At 35.7% G+C, this 21,862-nt stretch overlaps 1 protein-coding gene across 1 annotated transcript in view; it reads right to left on the reverse strand.

Moving 5' to 3' along the window:
* Nucleotides 1-2,559: 2,559 nt before the first annotated feature.
* Nucleotides 2,560-21,862, reverse strand: part of LOC145694882 (uncharacterized) — a 75,563-nt gene continuing 56,260 nt past the window's right edge. Inside the window, exons 11-14 of the mRNA XM_081771597.1 lie at nt 20,148-20,316; nt 11,927-12,094; nt 8,492-8,661; nt 2,560-2,905 (exon numbers count right to left, since the gene is read on the reverse strand). Of these exons, the coding sequence (XP_081627723.1) occupies nt 2,788-2,905; nt 8,492-8,661; nt 11,927-12,094; nt 20,148-20,316 (625 nt within the window). The 3' untranslated portion in view covers nt 2,560-2,787. The remainder of the gene's footprint in view (nt 2,906-8,491; nt 8,662-11,926; nt 12,095-20,147; nt 20,317-21,862) is intronic.

The following is a 21,862-nucleotide window of genomic DNA, read 5'->3' on the forward strand; positions in this document are numbered from 1 at the left end:
TATTTTTGTACATATGCGCAATAGGTATCCTTCTGTTCTTTTGACTTTTACGGCAAAAGAAAGCATTACCCATACTTCATTTTGATTTCGTGACATGTTTTCATTGTGTTGCGCATCTAATAACGATATGCAACGATCACATGTTTATGTTTAACTATGACGAAAAGTGCTTTCTTTCAGAAGAAAAACAGACGACAAAAATCATTCTGGGTGTTGATATAATACATCTTGAGATAAAAATTGCTTTAACGACAAAATATTACTGATAGTATTTATTTCTATCAGATTAGTGCAAAACAATAAATTACTTAATTAAAAAGCACATTTTACTAGTGGTGCTTCTTTTCCCAATGGTAAAGTTAACGAACCAATGTCTAAGATATTTGCTTATAAGAGTACATCGTCCTAATCTTGCATTTTTATTTCATTGTAGGTTTAAAAAAAAGTGCGAAGCGACTCTTACAAAAGATGATACAGAAAATATACCTGTTTTCTTTTTTAAAAACGGGTTAAATACAATTTACGAGAATGTTAAATTCGCTTGTGGGTGGGGAACTATAAAGTTGGCCTGCCCATTTATTTTTATAATAAAAAGTGTATTTCTCCAAAACTAACGTAAACTAATGATAAACTAACGATATTAAGTAGAAATTTACGAAAACTATATGGGCGGGCTAATTTCCAACCTGTAGGACAATTTTATTTCTTGAATAAAAAATGTATTTTTCCGAAACTAACCATAGATTTAGCAAACCGAATCTAAACTAACGATATGAGACGGAAAATTATGAAAATTGTTTATAGGCGGGCTAACACAGTACGAAACTATTTCTGCAATAAAAGTGTAGTTTTGCGAAATTAACGATAGTTTTGGCAAAGTTAAACTAAACTAACAATATAAGTGGAAGAATCTTGAAATTCATTTATGGGTGGGAAACCGTGAGGTTCACCTCCTTATTTGTTTTTCCACTAATAAGTATATTTTTCCGAAGTTAACAATAGTTTTAGCAAAGCTAACATACACTAACGATATCAGGTGGGAAATTATGAAAATTGTTTAAGGGCGGGCTAACTTCCAAGTAGGTGGGCAATTTTTTGCTCGAATAAAAGCTGTATTCTTGCGAAACTAACAAGTTTTAGGAAAAGTAACGTAAACTAATTACAAACTAACGGTATGGGGTGGGAAAATGTTGAAATTCGTTTGTGAGTGGGGAACCGTTAAGTTAGCTTGCCTATTTATTTTTCCACTAACAAGCATGGTTTTCCAAGTGTCACACTACTATTTGCTTGAAACTATTGAAGTGAATAAAGTAATCAAAAGTAGGACATACGTGTTTTTCTAAATCGGCTAACGTAGGGGATGAAGTGGACAAACACCCCCTAAACTGTGAACATAGGGCAATATGACATCTTTTAGTAAGGCCATAAGTAGCAACGCACAATGCGGATTTGCTTGAAACTCCTGCAGTGAATAAACGAATCAAAAGAAGGACAAATATGTTTATTTATTTATTTACTTATCTATCTATCTATCTATTGCTAAAAGGTGTCATATTGCTCTATGTTCGCAATTTAGGGAGATATTTGCCGGCATCATATATATTGTATATATGTTATACATATATGAAGCGGGCAAATATCTCCCTAAACTGCGAACATAGGACAATATGACACCTTTACTAAGGCTATAAGGTTAACTAGCAACGCAGAATGCGGATGAGAACCATGATCTATTCAAAATCAGGAACATATCCAAAGCTTTACTGGATGAAAGTCGTTGATGTTATCATGAAACCCAAGATTGTGACGTGCTTCAAATAACGGGCTTACCAATAAGAACGCCAGAACTTTCAAATCGTGTTTTGGGAATACTGACTGGATTGGCGAGATTAAGCTGTCATAGCTGTATGCAGTAGTTTGTGTGGCAAATTAGCATGGAAAGATACACTCGGTGAAACTTGCCATACAACTCGCCAGACTCTGGGCTTGTTGCAGGAAAAGTTCCCCGGACACGTTATTGAGAAATGGTGTGTGACCTGGCCGCCTAGAACATGTGACCTCTTCCATCTGGATTATTTTCTATAAGGTTATCCCTAGTTTTAGGTTTCTAAGCATAACCCAAGAACAATTCGTGAACTGAAAGGGAACATTAAACGCATCACTGCGAATTTATTACGCAAAATATGTGCCAAAAGTGGTGCAAAATTGGACCTTCAGAATTGATTTCACCCATCGAAGGAGCAGATGAAGACATTTGACAACATTATCTTCGAAACACAATGTCACTAATTACTTTTCACAGTTTTAAAAAAAGTGAGGTGGATAAGTAATAAAGTGAATGATTCCATACTAATTGGTGGAATAAGAATGTGGAAGGAAATGGGAGAATCTTGAGAAAACAAACGGACACAATGTTGTTCACCACAATCTCTCATGGCCTAGGATTGAACCAAGGACTCCTCATATCAGAGGTAAGCACTCTACCATGTTTATTTTATGCTTTGTATAGGTGTGTGTTTCATTTATTTTTATTTTTAAGATCATTCACCAAAAGCAGAGTAATAGACACAAATTTATTTATTATACATTTAATAAATACACCACAGACTGCTTTCAAATGTTTGCTGTCGTTTTACCCACAATATGTAATAAACAACAGAATCTTCAGGACCGTTATATCTTGCAGAAACTAATTATAAAGTGAAAGAAAGCTAAATAACGTACGCACACATACGTTTGTTGTACTTTCACTAAACACATTCAATGAAGCAATCACATTACAGATGTTCATACTATCTCACTTGGCAGATATTCATATGCCTCTTCGGGTATCATCTTCAGTCTATGAAGTTCCTTGAATACTTCAACTGCCTTTATCAGATTCCATTCAGTATCCTGCAAGCATCTGTATGAAAGAAAGACAAAATTATTATATGGTAGTGTGGCAACACGGGAAGGAGTAACATATATACTAACACATATACGTGTATATACGGAAAGATAATAAAAACAATTAACACAAAGCTGTTCCCCGTCTTTCGAGTTCATATCCTCTGGCCAGAGATTAAGCTGAAGCTTTGAGACGAAAAGAAAAAAGGAATTTTTAGATTATCTTATTTAAGGCTTATTATTACTATCACAATTAATGTTAAAAATTAGAACATTTGCATTATGTGTGTATTTTTTACACAAACTACAGGGTGCCCGCACAAAACCTGTACGCCTCGTGCACCAGTTAATCATCTCTAGCTAAATTGCTTGTGGGGTGAAAACACTGTCTCGAAAGTTGGCTACACTGTATTTTATCGGAAAGTTGGGTGTAGCAGTATTCCAACAAGATGAAGCAATCGCCCACACATCTAACCAAAGTATGGCCCACATCAGCAACGTGTTCCCCGAAGACAGACTTGGCAGTAAAGGTCTTTGGTCCCCACAAGGTCACAGGACTTACCATTACGTGATTTTTTATTTATGGGGCATACTGAAAAGCAAAGTGTATGCTGACAATCCTCACACAATAGATGATCTTAAACGGAACATTACTAGAGCAATTAACAACAACACGCCTGCAAAATTACAGCGTGTTGCTGGTAACGTCATCAAATGAGGTCAGCGATGCCTGGATGCCCATGGCTACCACCACTTCCAGCGTCTCTTATAAACTGGTAACTGTTTAGCGCTACTATTATCTATTCATTATTAGTCAGCTCATTGTTGCTGTTAAAGTGTTAGTTGAATCTCTGCGCGAGGGTACCGGTTTTTTGTGGGACATCCGATATAATTATTCTCACACATTGCCAACGCAGTTTAAATCTTCTCTTTGACAATTGCTGTTATACCTTCTAAATTAAAATATTACTGTGCATTATATATGTTTAAGAACTCTCTCTAGAATGCAAACTTTCTGGGCGACCGACTAAAACGATAGCGAACAACCAGAAAAAATTAAAATCACCATCCAAGTTTTTCATTATTTACTAGTAACCACTTATATTCTTCCCTTTTTTTGAGAATACACTTCAGGTTATTAAGAGGACGCCGTCCCCCAGCGTCCCCCTTATACAGTTTCCTCTATTTTCTCTTCAATTTTTACTCTTACTTGTTCATTTGTATGTAAATTGCTTGTAAGTTCTCAGCTTTCAATTGCAAATCAACCTTTACTAGCTCTCCTATTGGGAAATTGTTCATTCAGTAAGGATTTTCAAATCAATAAACAATATATATATAATTCTTTCCTTTAAACAAACTTTCACTAATTACCCTAAGTAAACCAAAAGTGTCTTTTTTGCTCTTTATTTTAAACATAAACTGTTCCTCCTCAACTTCCCCACTTTTTCTGGCATACTCTTCCCAGTACTTCGAAGTACAATATTCACCATATGCTACATTAGACTAGATCTTCTGTATTACTGCTTACCTTTACGTTTTCTTTTCCAATAGGATGATCGCGGCCTGTAAGAAATTACCTGGTTACTCTTCAGTTGTATTTCAAAGCATATACGAAACCGTTCTTTCTACCCTCTTCCACCAAATTTTTCATTAACTCAACAGGTATACTACACACCCTAGACGCTTTTCCATTCCTCAAGCCTCGAAATTACTATTCAAATTTCCTTGTTATTCACATTCAAATCTCGAGTACGCACTGTGTTCTTGCTATCATGCGATTCCTCTAAATATTCCTTCCATCTTTCTAGCACTTCTTTCTTTATCATTCCCTTTCCATTCTTAGTTTCTATCTTATTTGTTCTTCCCTTCCTCCGGCATATTTCCATTGATTTAGCTTGTGATACCAATTGCTCATATTCTCTTACTCCTTGAAATTTCTCTCTCTCTTCACACTTGCTTCTTTGGCTTCCTCGGTTTTCCTTCTTAATTCACTATTCAGCTTCCAGTCCATTCTTTTCGCTTCTTCGGAATATTATCAATTTTCCATATTCTCATTTCATCTATTTTATTTAAAAATCTGTTTTACACAAAACTTGAACATCTTCCGCCGTTCATTGCATCCTCTGCCTATTTCTTCTGAATCGGAATACTTCCCTTCAAATTTCCGAAAGGATCATTAAACTGAATAGCAAAGTGGACAGTTCCAGATTTCATCTAACGTGTCTGCCTCAGGCAGAACCTTCGCGTTCTTTAAATTATTTAAAAAATTTTCCCAAGTCATGACTAGCAACCGGATGTTAGCAAAATGCCTATTCTTTAACATTAAAGGTATCACCAAAAATAACGTTTTAAAGTTTATATGGGGAGTTATATTTTCGATTTAAGCCAATTTTATTTTGCCTATTTCGCCCCTTACGGCCTAAATAATTGCTTTAGTGCCTAATGTTGTCTATTCTATGCATTTTCTTCAAAATAAGCCTTCATTGGGAAAATATATAATTTACATATTATAAATAAACCACACATTTATATATTAGATCTTTGTAAACGCAAGCACTGGTATATTAAAAAATATATATAGACTTATAAATATATACAGGATGCACCGGAGTACATGCACTCCCCTCTTTATATATACACTATCTAAAATAAAAAGCTGGTATTGAAATAGCAACACTTTTCGTAACTTTCTGCCGTCATATTTCTGTTTGGGTCTTAAAAGAAAGCGAAGTTTTGCAAAAGCAATAGTTTAAGTCGATTTTCTGAAAGTTGAAGCAAAAGGATTCACCGAACAAGGCATTAACAATTATAAATTTAATTCAAATGCAATGGTAGTTATTGGTGCACCCCCTCAGAAAATTCTGAACCCGGTCCTCTCTCTCTCTCTCTACCCCCCCACATATATATATATATATATATAAAATGCGTATGCTTCGTTTTTATATATATACAGTAAAAGAAGATATTAACATTCTATATTCTTTGAACATTATCTATGACTTGAATCTATTATTTTAATTGTATTGAGTATTTATCTTCATTATTTCGAGTTATATTTTAGTGCCTTTTTTTTTTTTTTTTTAAATTTAGGGGCTTATTTTCCAGGTTTTTAATGTCTAAACAACCGGTCTCTAATCATGACAATCTATCTTATGTCTCTGTCTATCTATTGGAGATCTTTTTTCTGCTGTTGAATTAAATATTCCACATTACTTGTGAGTTCTGTTTGCAAAACCTAACCAATCCTTCTCCTTTCTCATTCATTCTCCTAAACCGTATTTACTCCTATATTATTCTCTTGTCCTACAGAAACAAAATTAAAACTCCTTTTTACATTATGCAGGCACCCTTTTCCATCCTTGATTTCTTCCACTTCATCGTAATTTCTTTACATTTCTTTCGTCGTGTACATTTATGTAAGTACGAGATTTTTCTCATTTCCCTTAAGTATGTCTATCATAAATCTATCATCTACAAACTATCTTTTCATTAATCTTCTTTTTCGGTCGCTTTCCTAGAATCATTCCCGCACTATTATGACGGTGTTTTCTGAGTAAAACGTTCTATAATTCTACGCGGGCTGATCAATAAATAATGATCATAAATGAATAAAACATAATTACCTTTACTAATCCTCCAAATGTTGAGGGTCTTTTTCAAAATAGTCCCCATTACATTCAATGCACTTGTCCCAACGTTTTTGCCAGTCATCAAAAACATGCTGGAAGGCATTTTTGGACAGATCCTTCAAAATCGCCTCCGCAGCTTTCACCACTGCCCCTGAAGATGCGAAACGCTGTTCCCGGAGGTGCTTTTTTCAAAGTTGGAAAAAGAAAGAAATCACAAGGGGCTAAATCAGGGCTCTATGAAGGATGGGGTACACACGGAACGTTGATCTTTGCAAGATAGTCAATAACAACATTGGCAATATGGGGCCTGGCGTTATCATGGTGTAGCATCTATCCTGTTTATTTCAAATGTGGTCGTTTCCAATGAATGTGTCCTTGGAGAGTTTGGAATATACCCTTACAATACACTCCCGTGACAGTTGTATATGGTGGGACGACATGTTGGTACACCATGCCTCGAATATCGAAAAATGAGATGACCGTAGCTTTGTTAGCAGAAGCAACCACTCTTACTTTCTTGGGTGTTGGTGATGAAGGAGACTTCCACACAAAACTCTGCTGCTTGGACTTACGATTATAATGATGAAGTCAACTTTCACCGGCAGTGATGATTTTCGACAGAAACATGGGATCATTTCGCAGCTTTGATTTCCACTCCGAATAAACCTCCACACGCACATCCTTTTGATCGGGAATGAGCAATCGTTACCACCGCACACACACACATGACATATGCAGTTTTCTGTGAGCAGCGTATGAGTGGAACCAAATGAAATGTCCATTCTTTGCGCTCGTTCTCTAACCGTAATTCGACTATCTTCTTTCACTATCACAGCAGCGGTGTTATGTTCACTTCCGTCACAGCAGCTACTTGAGCGCCGGGTACACCTTCCTTTGAAGTTGATTGTTTCCCATCTTTAAACATTTTGAACCATCTTCACGCTGTGCTATAGGGAAGAACAGACTCCCCATACGCCTCCTGTAACATTACATATGCTTCAGCTACTGTTTTCTTCAAGCGAAAACGGAATTTCAATGCATTATACTGTTCCTTGCGTGTCACTTCCACGTTGCCCTATGCGAAACTGTAATTACGTGAACTTGAACAGCTACCAAGGTTATATTCCTGACGTCATGGTCTTCAAACTTGCTCATCTATTCGTCACTTCTCCCACTACACAGTCGTGTTTCGTTTTCTGTGCCTTGTTGTTGCATTCACCTCATAAACACTGAAGATCAGTCGTTACTGATCAGTCTACGTATAATTTCCGCTTCAAATTGTTCTACTATCTTCCCACATAACTTCACAATTCCCATGAAATCTAAATTATTTCACTTCATTTCTTCCCTCCAATTTTCTATTTCCCTGGCTGCATCATGACATGTACGTTAGATATTCGTATTCCTAATTAGCAACGTTAATAGAACTTACTAGTCACAAAATACTCGCAGTAAGACCAGCGATAATATCGAAGTACCAGCAACCGCTAGCATAGATGGCAGCTATTATTTAATGCTCAATGGAAGAAAAGAAAAACTTCACAAAAATTTGCTTACGATTGTGAAATTGGTTTGCATAAAACGTTCACATTGTTGATTTGTCAACAGACACTTTCCATAAATTCACGGCCTTAACGATGAAAAATGCATTCGAAAGTGATACTTTATATATGTATTGTGGATACAGTTATTAATGTCAGAGAACGGCTTCAGTGGCTTATGCTTGTTAAGTAAATAGACAAAGGGATCCTTGAGAAAAGATGCATCAAAGATTAACAAAAACTGGATTTTACATTTTTTTCTAACAAGTTAAATCTAATAAATTCGCTTGAAATATTAATAAATTTGTCAGGAAATAAAATTTACCCCTCTCCTTCCGACTGAAATCCTGGCAAAGAACATATCGTTACGTAATAAAAGTGCTCAAGTAAGGTACATTCATTGTAAAAAGAAATGCAATTTTAAAAACTTACTTTAAAGCCCAAACAGGCTGTAAATCCGTAAAATGTGCTAACGTCTCTATCATCAAGTACTTGGTATATTCATCCAGCTTATCTTCGGGTATGGCGTCCTTTACGCTAAGCAAACTTGAATCTCTTATCGAACGGTAATTCGTATATTCAGGTTTGAATGGAACTGATACCTGGAATAGAAGTGTAAGTGCTTGAAATTACGTTAATGGAAAAATATACTCAATTCTTAACAGAACAAATGTATGGCTAAAGTTTAAGTGCTTGAAACTACCTTAATGAAAAAATATATAATTCTTAACAGAACAAATGTATGACTAATGCCCATATATATAGCCAAAGCAACATTCGAAATGTTCTGTGTAATGAGCACCGTAATACTCTCATTTGGTAGATATGTATTATACTAGTGTGCGCTCTACAAAACCTGAAGATCCAGTGTATTTATTTATTTATGCAAATAAAATTGAAACCAATGATATTTGGCAGCTAACTCCTCTTAGACCGCTGCACCGATTTTGAAGGTTTTTTGAACAGAAAGTGAACCATGATTTTTAGTACATTAGTTTTCCCAAGAAAGTTCACTAGGGGGGGGGGATGGTTCTAGCAAACGGCATTCAAATACTAACATACGGGATAAAATTTAATAATTTATTTAACTTCCATAACATTTAGTTCTCTTGTTTGTTTTTAAACACATTTTAAATACAGCAACGATGAAAAATTCGGTCAACGGAAATTCTCATGTTAAACTACTTCTATTGCCGCTACATACGATGGTAGGAATGAAATGTTTTCCGAAAACCTATTATCCCCGTGCGGGGAACGGGTATGTGTCATAGCTTCTGCTAGCACTTCTTTGCACAACAATGTGTAGAAGAACGGATTATTCCACGTTTTTAAATTGTGGCTTATGTTTGATCTTGGCAGTATCAGAGAATTACATACGGCATGTCATGCTGTATGAATTTCACCAGGGACATTCGGCAAGCGCAGCAGCACGAAACATCAATGTCGTATATGGTCAATATGCTATGAATATACGAAAGAGCCGCAGGTGACTCCAAGGTTTCGGTCTGAAGATACCAACCTTATCGATAAGCGATGAAAAGGAAGACCTGCACAGCTGGACTACGATACTCTGTGAACGGCAGTGGAGGTAAATCCATTGCTTATTCTTACCATGTGAACTCCATGTCACATATTCAACCATTCATCGTCATCTGCAAGAACTTGGGTACATGACGAAGCTCGGTAAACGGGTATCTCATGCGTTAACTCCTCAACAGAAGCAGTGACTGGACATCTGCAGTTCCCTGTTCACCCATCACATACGTGAGTCATTTCTGGATAGAATGATGACAGGGGATGATGAAAAGTGGATCCTCTACCATAACATCACACGCAAACGTCTGTGAGTACCTAAAGATGAGGGTCTAAGAACTGTGCCAAAATAGAACTTTCATCCCTGCAAAGTGACGTTGGGTGTTTGGTGGGATATCCGTGGAATAATCCATTTTGAGTTCTTGCCACGTAACCAGACAATCAATGCGGGACCCTACCATCAGCAGCTTGAATGCATACAGATTGCACTGTTGGAGAAACGTCCTGCTCTGGTTCATTTACGGTGATAACTTGCGCCCACACATGGCAAGGACCTGTGCTAAGATCGCGGAATGTAGTTAGAAGAAAATCTGCCAGCCGGTGTTTTCACCATCTTACACCAACAGTCTACTGTCTTTTTCGCAGCCTGCAAACCTTCCACGAAAAAACTGCAAGATGAGGATGACGTGGGACGAACAATTCTTTGCCTCCAAAACTGGTTACTTCAACTGTTGACACGTGGCAAAGTGTTGTAGAGTCTGATGGAAACTATGGTCCTGACTAACGGTGGTGTCCCAGGTAAGTTATCGTTCTTTTCTTCATGGTGCAAAAATATGACATTACTTATGGGATGAACCAAAAGAAGCCCTCCTGTTCGCTGACCTAAAGGCTAGCGCACTAACATTTAGCGCACGGAGTTTCGAGTTCTATTTTTCGATGGAAGGACAATGAAATTTGAACGCACTGCAGTGTTCGGAATCAATTTTGGATTCAACGGATTCAACTTATATAGCCTCGGTGCTGATAGGAAGATCAAAAATCCAACGGAAGACTCAAAGAAAGAACATGCCATGTTCAATAAAAACAGGCATTTTTCAGGAAATAATAGGTTTTTTTTTCTTTTTTTTTTTTTTGAGATGTGAGTGAATTCACCCCTTGCTCTTGCCTACTTTCAATCTCATGCAATAGAGGTAATACTTAATTCTCAAAGAAAGCACATGCTACGTTTCACGAAAATCGAAAAATTATGAAATTTATCGTGAAACAAAATTTTGAAGATAGTGTAAATTCAGTCCCCCTACTCCCCCCATTATTGATTAATTTTAACGAAAGCAACAGGGATAATTTCTAAGCCTGAAACAAAACATATGCCTTATTTCTTAAATACCGAATAATTTTTTGCTAAAGTTATCACATTGCAATTTGTTTCTAAGGTGAGGTCAATTAACCTCTCACCCTATTTCTTTTATTCTTGATCGATTCCATGCCTTTTTCAGAAGCATCAACCAAAGAACGCGCCAGTTTAAGTAAAATCGAATAAATTTTATGAAAGTTATCACTGAATTGATAAAGATACAATGCATCTCCAGTCAAACGGCAGAAGTTCATTTCAGTACGGCGAAAAAATAATAATAATAATAAAAAAAAAGATATATACTTTGTAACACAGTAAACGGTACACTGAATTCAGGAAATAGAACAAACCTCACATAATGATACTTCTTTTTTCATCTTTTAGCTGACTTTACTGTGAGAGAAAGAAAGATAGCTGTACAAAAGACTACATACTTCACAACACTTACTACTGAGGTTTAGTTGTATTTATGGGCTATATTACAACTGGGGCTGCATGTAACGTCTCGTGACTTAACTATTTTGCCCCGAAATGAAAATTTGTCAAAGAAGTGGTCTGGCTATTCTATGTTATTGTACTATCTCAGCAGTTTGATTTTGATTGCCAATGAGATTTATAACGTTCAGGTCTGACGTTGTAGTATAGGTACCGTCTCATATAACTGCGATGCTGGATAAAAGATGTTAATTTCCGTCGAAGAAACAAATCAATCAACATTTGTCTGGTATGCCTGAGTTTATATATATATATAAAAGTCTTAATGACACGTCCAACTACCAAGGTTGGTAACTCTTCAAATTTTGCTGCACAATATATAAAATAATACACAATGAATTTTATAGGGTAGAAAAGGAAGGTTATTCTTATAATTATAACCTCGTTCTGAGCGTCTTAATATCGTTAAACCACAGTACTAAAATTATGTGACATAAAATGATAATCCAACTATAAGTATTATTATAGAACTATTATGGACTTACGGTATGTTGCTCTGTTGTAGCATTGGTAACATAAAGTAATTCATTGACGATACTATATGCTTCGTCCTGTTGTACAAGAACGAACACCCTCTTGAAAGATCTCAATGGCATTGTGGACGTTTGCGGCTCACGATACACTCCGCATACGGAAATAACAACTAAGCATGTCTGGAAAATAAAGAAGCAATGTTAGTAAAAATGTTCTTTACTTCCCCTTCGATTGAAACAAACAAACAAACAAAGGTTACTGCAAATACACTTAATTGCCTTTCTTGATTTCTGATATATACAAAGTACTTAAATTTTTTTTACATACTAGCTGAACCTGCGCTCTCTACACAGCGCATCATTCGCATATGAGCATAAATCTCCTTCTCATTCCTCACAACATATGTACATGTCCCTTTACACACACAAGTGAAAGACGTCTTGATAAAAAATCGGCAGGGGGTATCATAAAGGGGAGATTTTTATGATTATTTTTTCTCAATATCTCGCACCGTTTGCAAGATTTGAGCCTACTTCCGGTTGGAGTTTCTAATTGAATGGGTGAGTTGAAAAAGGAACATATTCCAAAAACCTCAACTTTCAAACACTGGGTGGAAACATGAACACATTCCAGAAATATCGTCGATTTTTCACACATACGTTCCAATAGACTTTAGTAAAGAGGACCTAAAATTAATGAATGCGTTCCTTGTTCCTCTCAAGCGGTGTAGGTACATATAAAATGAATATAACCATCTCAGTTTAACTTGCCTATTTTCTGGAATGTGTACCTTTTTCAACTCACTCGTTCAATTCATGTATGACCAGTGTTTTCTTTCTTCTTGCATGCAGTATGTAACAAGCAAATACATCACATACACAATTAATTATATTGTCAGTTATATATGGTGTTCATTGGGCAAAACACTCAAAAAATAAAGATTTATCTTAGACTCGAGAAATGCTTATCCTTCCTTTTTCATTATTATTTGGCCATGAAACATACGCCTGAGACATATACAACCCCAATATACAACAATGTGGTGTTGGAATGTAAAACGCGTAGGATATGATGCTTTAGTTTTTTTTTTTTTTTTTTTTAATTTCAACGCTTCCAGTGTACCCTAAAAATGTAAAAGAAATAATCCCATGTCTTTTTTAAATATTCAATTAGAACTGGATAATCTACGCAAAATTTGCAATCGATCAGTGAAAATGTCATCTTTCTAGAGCCTGTAGTTTCCGAGATCTCATTGTCGAAAGAGTTGGCCACAAACATATAAATTTCCAGAAACATATAGTTTAAAAGAACTCCAAAGATGGCAGCATAGTTCATTTGCATTCATTTTGGAGAAGGCTTATTAAAATACAAAGGTTTTAAACACTAATTTCATATCATAAACTTTATGAAAAAGTTATAGTTAACTAATTTAGACTATTTAAAGTACAAATACTTAAACTGTTTGTCTCTGTTAAACGTGAAATCACACATAACCGTAAATGAAAGATTTGAAAGCTAAAGTTGTAGGTTGGAACTCGGGCACTTTTAATTGCTATTGTAGCATTTTAATAGATAGATAATTTAACACATGGTATCTGCATACTCTTTTGTAAATTGAATTGAATTATCATTACAATGTGTAGTATGGTGTTTCCTCAACAGATGTTGGTACTTTCGTGGCTGTAACATGCGACATATGATAGCATAATGAAACAAAATGGTCGATGCACATTTGATATTTAAGAAACGATAGTATATTTTAAAGCTGTACTTCAATTTTGAAAATGTCGCTAACATCAATGGACTTTTTTTTACATTTGGACGACCATGAAGGAGGACGTGTATCGCAGAAAACCCGGTACACTGGAGGACCTTCGTACAGAAATCACAGCAGCACGTGCAGCAATACCTGCGAATACATTGACAGAAATTCTTCAAGTAACTGGTCGCCGTTCATATGTCTAACAGCAACTACTTTGAGCATCTTCAGTAGTCCAGGTCCAGGAAATTTGTATTGTGCTTTATTGTAATATGTACTAAACTTGTGATGTAAAACTAAATTTTGCGTTAACAGTTAAACAATGTAGTTTGCTTTCTTTACAGTGTTTAAATAATATGTACACCTTTGCTTCTGCAGTTTTCCGGTAAGTGGTGTTGGAAATAAACAGATGTAGGCTTCATACAATAAGCTTGGGCATTTGACACATAATCTCATCGAAACATTAGTCGATTTGTGTCCGTATCGTAAAGTTATTCTTGATTGAAAATGTCAGTTTACGAGCCAAATTCTCGTCATTTGAGGGAGGGTTTAATTTTTACTTCAATATGAAGAAATTTGCGGTGGAGACCGCTATTAGTGAAAGAACGTGTCGTGAGTGGTTTCAACGCTTCAAGAACGGCGATTTTGACATCGAAGACCGGCATAGTGGTGGAAGAGAGAAGGTTTTCAAAGATGCAGAATTGGAAGGATCATTAGGAGTGATTCAACAAGCCATTTCAAAATCCTCAAAGCCATGTAAATGATTCAGGGTGCCGTAGGAGTTGAAGCCAAACCAAATGTTGAACAGCGTTTGTTTGCTTGTGAACAGCTGCTTGAAAGACACAGACGGAGGGGATTTCTAAATCGCATTGTGACTGGGGACGAAAAATAGGTTCATTACGATAACCCCCAGCGCAGAAAATCATAGGGATTTCCCGGTCATGCTTCCACGTCGATGGCCAAACCGAATATTCACAGCTCAAGGTAATGCTCTGAATTTGGTGGGGCCAGCTCGGCGTAGTGTATTATGAGCTGCTAAAACCAACTGAAACAATCTCAGGTGATCTGTATCGAAAGCCATTAATGTGTTTAAGTCGGGCATTGAAAGACACGAGAGACACTGCCATACAACGAGAGACACGATAAAGTGATTGTGCAACATGACAATGCTGTATCCCATGTCATAAAATCAGTCAAAATATACTTGGAAACGTTCAAATAGGAAGTCCTGCCCCACCTGCCGTATTCTCCAGACATTGCTCCCTCCGACTATCATGTGTTTCGATCAATGGCATACGGCGTGGCTGAAGAGCACTCACGTTCTTAAGAAGAAGTAAAAAATTGGATCTATACGTGGCTCGCCTCAAAGAATGTGTACTTTTTTTCTACGCTATATGAACAGCGAGCAAGAAATAATGATGAAGATTCACTATTGACTGAAATGAAAACCAAACTATTACACATATAGAAACGAGTAGAAATTTGCTAAAGAACATGTTTGAATTCTAAATAATGACCTAAATATACACAGAAGGGCTTAAAAATGGATGATAAAACTTGCATTTTCTCCGAATTGTGACTAATGAGCTTTCATCCTTCTTTCCTTCGTACTCCTCTTGTTCCTGATCGTAATCATAAATACCATTCATAACCATAATCCACGTCGATCTTCCGCCAATATTCTTTGTTTTACTTAACAATTATGATATTTTACCTTTCACCATACCACCAGCATACTCCCTATTAAGACATTTTTTTTTTAATAATTCTCTAGCAAATTTCCTTTTCTTTATTTGCAACACTGTTCCCTTCTCTCTCAGCCTCCCTTCCTTATCGGTCTTCGGTTTCATCCAGATAATCTTATCCATTCTTCTCCAGATTCAAATTCCAAACTTCGTATTTTTTAAATTGTTCTTCCAAATCAGAATGTTTAATTTCTGATTTGCATGGCAAAATGCACCACACGAAATATTAACGGCCTACAAAATATGCTTCTCTTTCTTCTTTCTTTTACCTTTACGGTTCCCTTCGTCACTCCTATCTCTTTTGTACCTTCCGTCTCTCCTTCAATCCTCACTAATATTACAAGGTGCAACGAGAACGTTGTATTGTTATTATTAAGAATGCTAGGTAAGTCAAGAAAGCATGTGATGAACGTTTGCAAAATCAACACTAGCCTTAGGATAATAATAACAATAATAATAAAAAGGAACAATGTAATATTTTAACATGTATGTTAGTGATTGGCAGTTATATGTGCCATTATTCAAATATGTGTTGATATTCTTTAGATATCCTGATCAAAGTCGGATTAAAAATAAAATACCTATAATTCTTGTGAATGTATTTTATCAAATGAACCAGAAGAAAGAAATGATTGGTATATATGTAAACCAAACCAAACCACTTGGCGTGGCGGCCCGATTTGTTGGCCTGAGCCGCTCTACGCCATCTGTTAGCGATTGATCGAACTACGGCCAACCTAACGACGAACGCGTGGTCAGTGCGCCGCGTCGCCCTATCGCTAGGAGGCGTATCGGTAGCTTTCTAGACCTATTGGCCGTCACGTCTATTATTCACGTGACTCCCTCACGACGCTGAGTGGACGCCGAAGATTGGGGAAGCACGGCCGGGAATCGAACCCGGAACCACGCGGACATGAGTCCAACGCTCTAACCACTAGAGTACATGTAGATACCGAGAACTAATTCTCTGTTCAACATTCCCCTCACCTACTTCTATATTGATGCAATTCTTTTCCAGTGCTTCCTTCTTTACAACATTTATCTTCATTCCACACACTTTACTGTTTCTTCCTCTCAAATTTTCTATCATCATGTTAATTTTCGTTTCAGCATCCGTTATAACAGTTACATCATCTGCAAAGCGAATGCACTCAACCATTCTTCTTCTTCCTATCAAGAGCCTGATTTCAAATATGTACACTCATGTCCAAAATGATTATCGCATATCTATAACTGACTTCTTGTAGGAATATAATTTGATAATGATTTTCTAGGGTACTCTTAATATTGATACCGTGTGTATAGTCGGGAAATGTGTATTTGTGGTAAATTTCATAGGAAAAGATTTATAAATACGAAAATTAGAATGAGTGAAACAAAATGTTGCTAAATGGACAAGAAAGTTTTATTTTAGCTTTATTGTTCTTATATACTGCTCTTTTGACATGAAATTTTCCACATACATGTCTTTGCTGATTATGCACATTCTAACATTATAACAAATACGGGTGAATTCGTTATCAAATTATATTACTACAACAACATATTTATAGACATGTAACACTAATTTTGGACATGAGTGTACATGGGGCCGCGGAGGCTCAGTGGTAGAGTGTTCACCTCTGGTGCTTCTGGTTCCTGATTCGATCCCAGCTCGCGCTAAGTGAACTTTGTGGTGGACAAACACCGTGTGCGTGGTTTTCTCGGGGTTCTCCAGTTTCCTCCCACTTTCTTCATTCCACTATTTCATTCATTATTTCATCATCACCGTCTCCCTTAGCCTAGTTGGCATAACCGTGGGATGTAAAACTCAAAGATTTCATTTCATTTTTGTTCAAATATATACACCCTTCTATATTGAATATTTTGACTAACTGCAACACCCATTACGCACTTTCTAACTTTACCCTAAAATGCAATTTCTACCTGTTCCCTGAAAGGTGATTTGTACCCTATTTAAAATGTGATTTCTACCTTTTCGCTAGAATGCGAATTTCTACTTCTCAAAATTGCAATTTTTACCTCTTCCCTAAAATGCAATTTCTATCTTTTTCCTGATTTCTACCTCTTTCCCCAAAATGAAATTCCACTTGAACGAATGGCGTTTTAACTTTATCGATAAGATTCACGCGGAATCATAACAGCTCTTGAACATGAGGTGTTAAGACAGCGAACTCCAAGGAGTTCTATAAACGACGGAAAAAATTACTGAAATCGTTGCATAGTAGTACTTTGAAGATAATAATGAAAAATAGGATTTAAAATATTTTTTCTGATTTTTACGAGGAAGTTTACGTATACTTCTTCACAACCTGTATACGTTAATTTTTATCTTCTGATTGTGTCTGCGGCAGTATGGCGTAATTTTGGAAATCTTCATATATATATATATGTTCGAGTCCTCGTCTGGAAACAAAAATTGCACTATGTGGCAACGTCGCAAATAAAGAACCATAGATTACATCTACCAATCTATTAAATAATTTTATCAATTCTTTCCAGATGGCACCTAAAGTCGATATTAATTGACACTAGCGTAACTTATTAGTATAGCAATCGATTCAGCTGCTTGTTATACTCGTAGAGCAATGCTAATGGCTCAAGTTAATCTGAGACGTTGCCACATTGTGAAATTTTAATGTCCCGTAACGGCTGAAGGCCCCGGAGGGCATTTCATCATATAACATTTTCGCTTTATTTTAGCCTTTTGAATAGTGCTCTGTGGTCCGTGGGCGCCATTTTTAATATATATATATAAGGCTTTCCAATGCTCCTATATTTCCTACTTTTCCTACATATTTGCGTCTCTTCCTATAAACTCCTATATTTTAACGAATCCTCCTATATTTTTGTGTCATTGCTACTTCCACTTGTGAAAATAACATAACAGCATTAACAGATGCTGTGCAGAACGCCTGGAGAAAGTATAAAGATTAACTTACCTAAAAGAGTGCACATCTAAAGAGGCCGCAGTGGCAAAGATTTCCAGAGAAGAAAGTGCGTTAAGAAATGCGAAACAAGAAGCTATATCAAAGGAAGTTTCAGAATGAATCGCCTGAAGAAATTAAATGAAATGGACGAAACAGTTCAGAAGGAAATGGCAGTAGCTATTAGACTGATGATAGATGCTCAGACAAGATTATCTTCTGCGCTGTCAAAAAACGTCACGGCTGACGTGAGTGTTGCCCAGGGAATGATCCAGACCGCATCCTTGAAGATAAATGAACTACAGAAAATTCAAAACGAGCAGAACAAAGAGAAACGGAAGATGGCAATATGCATATTCATTAACTGAAGAAAATGAAAGTTACACTGGTATATTTACTGTTGTATATATTTCCGTAGGTGTACTAAGTTCTGTGTGCAATTGGTATTTAGATACTTAACAAACCAACTCTTCGTATCATGTGTTTTATGATCTTTTAAATGAATTTTGTGTTGATTTTTACAACTTATGTATATTATATATTTTTTTTAAAAAAAAAAAGTATATTATTTGAAAAAAAAAAAAAAAAAGGAATTAACATAGACATGATAGAATCTTGCAAGTAATTAAATTAGTCACATCCTGGAGAAGTATATTTAAAAACACTGACTTTCTGATTCAAATCCATTTTACACTTTCCTTATGGTCGTTGCTTAGTACTGTGAGCTACGTACGAAAACACTAAGAAACTAGTATAAAATTTTGCAACGAGATAATTATCCATTTAGTTATATTTAGAGTAGAATGTATGTTCATATAACAATTGGTGTAATTTCCATGTGATTTGTTTTTTTATTTCTACCTATTGGATAATTGAAATGTTCCTTCCAATAGGTAGAAATATTGTTATATGAGTTTCTTTGTTCCTTGTTCTTTCAAAATGTTCCAAATGCACAAATGTTCCTTCAAAATGTTTCAGCAAATAATTGAAATCTTCCTTCTTCCTTTTTCACAGCTTCACGAAACCTCCTATATTTTTTCGTCGTGATTTCCTATATGTTTTTCCATTAGCATAAGCCTTTGAAGACGAAGCACTAGAAGTGCTTGACAATGGCTTTTTGCCACATGCACTTCAGCACGATGTTATCAAATTTCAGTAAAAATAAAAGAGAAGCATTTGATTTACATGCTCTTGAGATACGTATTTAATTGTACACCTAGTTACACCACCAAAGTGTCTTCGGTATCACTGGGTTTTGCAATCTGAACAACATTTACGAACGTGTCAGAAAATAGTACACGCTCCCTCACGGCTACCTAGGTTTTCGTCTCTTATGTAGCAACCCGGGTTCGATGGACAGTGTAAAACGGATTTGAATTATCCGATATGGTTCGATCCCACATTAAACCTGTTCATCCACGTCTCATACAGACCCGATGCTCGATAGAGTTAATCTTCAAACAAATGATAAAAATAAATAAATAAATATTTTAAAAAAACGTAATTGTTGAAATATTGAACAGTTTCACGCAATAACTGATCATGTGACAGCAAATATGATTTACATGTACCGTACTTTTAATATTTTATGAACAGGAAATTCCATTCATTTCTTTTCCTTGTAGTATTCAATACTTTAAAAAGATCGCATAATACTCAATATAGACAAAAAAGTTCCTTATCAAGCAGAGAGCTCCAATTATCACTATCTGCAACTCTGCACCCAACGGAAATAAGAACTAGACTTTCTAATTTGGCAACTATAACTCTAATCGAATATAATCTAATCATTAGTACTTACTGCGTAGAAAATAAGGTCTACAGAAAAAGTTTCCCTCTTATGCTCTGTTGGAGGAAGATTTTTTAGACACGCAATAATGTTCTTATTTCCCTTATAAACATTTTTCATTCTGTCTTCAAGATTAAGTCTCTTGTACAAATTATGATCATGCGTGAAGTAGTCAGCAAGCCTACAATTAAATATAATTACATTAATTTTATTTTAAGTATACTAGTATTTTATATCTATCTATATCTATATACAGAGTGGATCACTTATCTTGATCGGACAAAAAGGCATCAATTTTGTACCATACAAATATTGGTAGAGGGACATTGTTTGGCATACTTTGTGATACAAGTTAACAGTGTTGACAACCCAACATGTAAAGCGGAAACAAATACAATCACACTTTGCACACAGTGTTGCAAGCTAAGAACACTACAGTATCACAAACATCAGAAAAACAACAAAATTTTGGAAGGTTCTAAAACAGTAACGAGTGAGACGGACGAGGTAATGCTCATACAAAGTACCTTAATGTCGAATACTACGATCATCTGGAAACCAAGTTATAAGGGATTGAAAATCTGACTTTTTTCAAATGATTTTATTTCGAAACAGTGTTTAGATAGGCATCATATCGAACTACATAGATGGTTTTAAGTAAACATAAAAATCATAATGCTATTACAGCAATTTGATATCTCAAACCATTCGAGAAATATTTTTAAAAAATGTAAAATTTGATATATTGCTTAAAATGGCGTATTTGTAAGAATTTTTAAAGACAATTTTCTATTTACTTTACTTCTATAACATTATAACAATACTTTTTGGTATGTGTAATCGTGTTCCAAATTTTAACAGTTTTTATTTTTAATTATGTCTCCAAAACGGTTTGATATATCATATTGCTGTAAACGGCACTGTGATTTTCATATCTATTGAAAACCTATGTAATTAGATGAGGTACTTATCTAACAGTTTTTTCAAAATAAAAGCTTCTAAAAAAAATGTTGAATCCCCTGTAACTTCGTTCGCATTCATTCGAAATCTAGACACTGAAGTATTGTGGCTGTTCACTGTCCCGTCAATCTCATTTGTGTTATTACTTCTGTAGTGTTCATCAAAATTGGGATATCTGAGACACTGCAGTGTCCTCAGTTTGCAGTACTATATAACAAGTGTGATATTGTATCTTTTAATTTTACATGTAGAATTGAAATATGTAATAATTTGAAGTAGTGATATTTGAAAGAAATACATCACAGAGTATGTCGAACAATGTTCCTCTGTCAATATTTGCATGATACAAATTTAAGCGTTTTTTATGTATTAGTTTAAAAGTTACAAGGGCGTAACAAGATAATTGGTCCATCTTGATATTATATATATACATATATACGAGGGGCAGTCAAAAATTTCCGGAATGTTTTTGTAGTTCTGGTATTGTGATGCAATCATAAGAATCTTGTGCAATACAGTCTCTAGGTTACCTAATTCTGAATTGAACAATATGAACACGTCCTAACAGGCAGTGTACGAACAGTGTAGCTAAACGGAGGAATGTGTAGTAATCAGGTGGTGGAACTTCACACATCAAGCCACCCTCAAACATCAAGGTCATGTGCAAATTGGGGAATATCTGGTTCAGAGAATTTGTTAATTTTTTTAACAAAAGAGACACTGACCAAAGCTTAAAACCCACTTTATTTTAAATTACAATTTGTAAC

The sequence above is a fragment of the Thermobia domestica genome, chromosome 9 (assembly GCF_964235325.1).
Source record: "Thermobia domestica chromosome 9, izTheDome1.hap1.1, whole genome shotgun sequence".
NCBI classification, from domain to species: Eukaryota; Metazoa; Arthropoda; class Insecta; order Zygentoma; family Lepismatidae; genus Thermobia; species Thermobia domestica.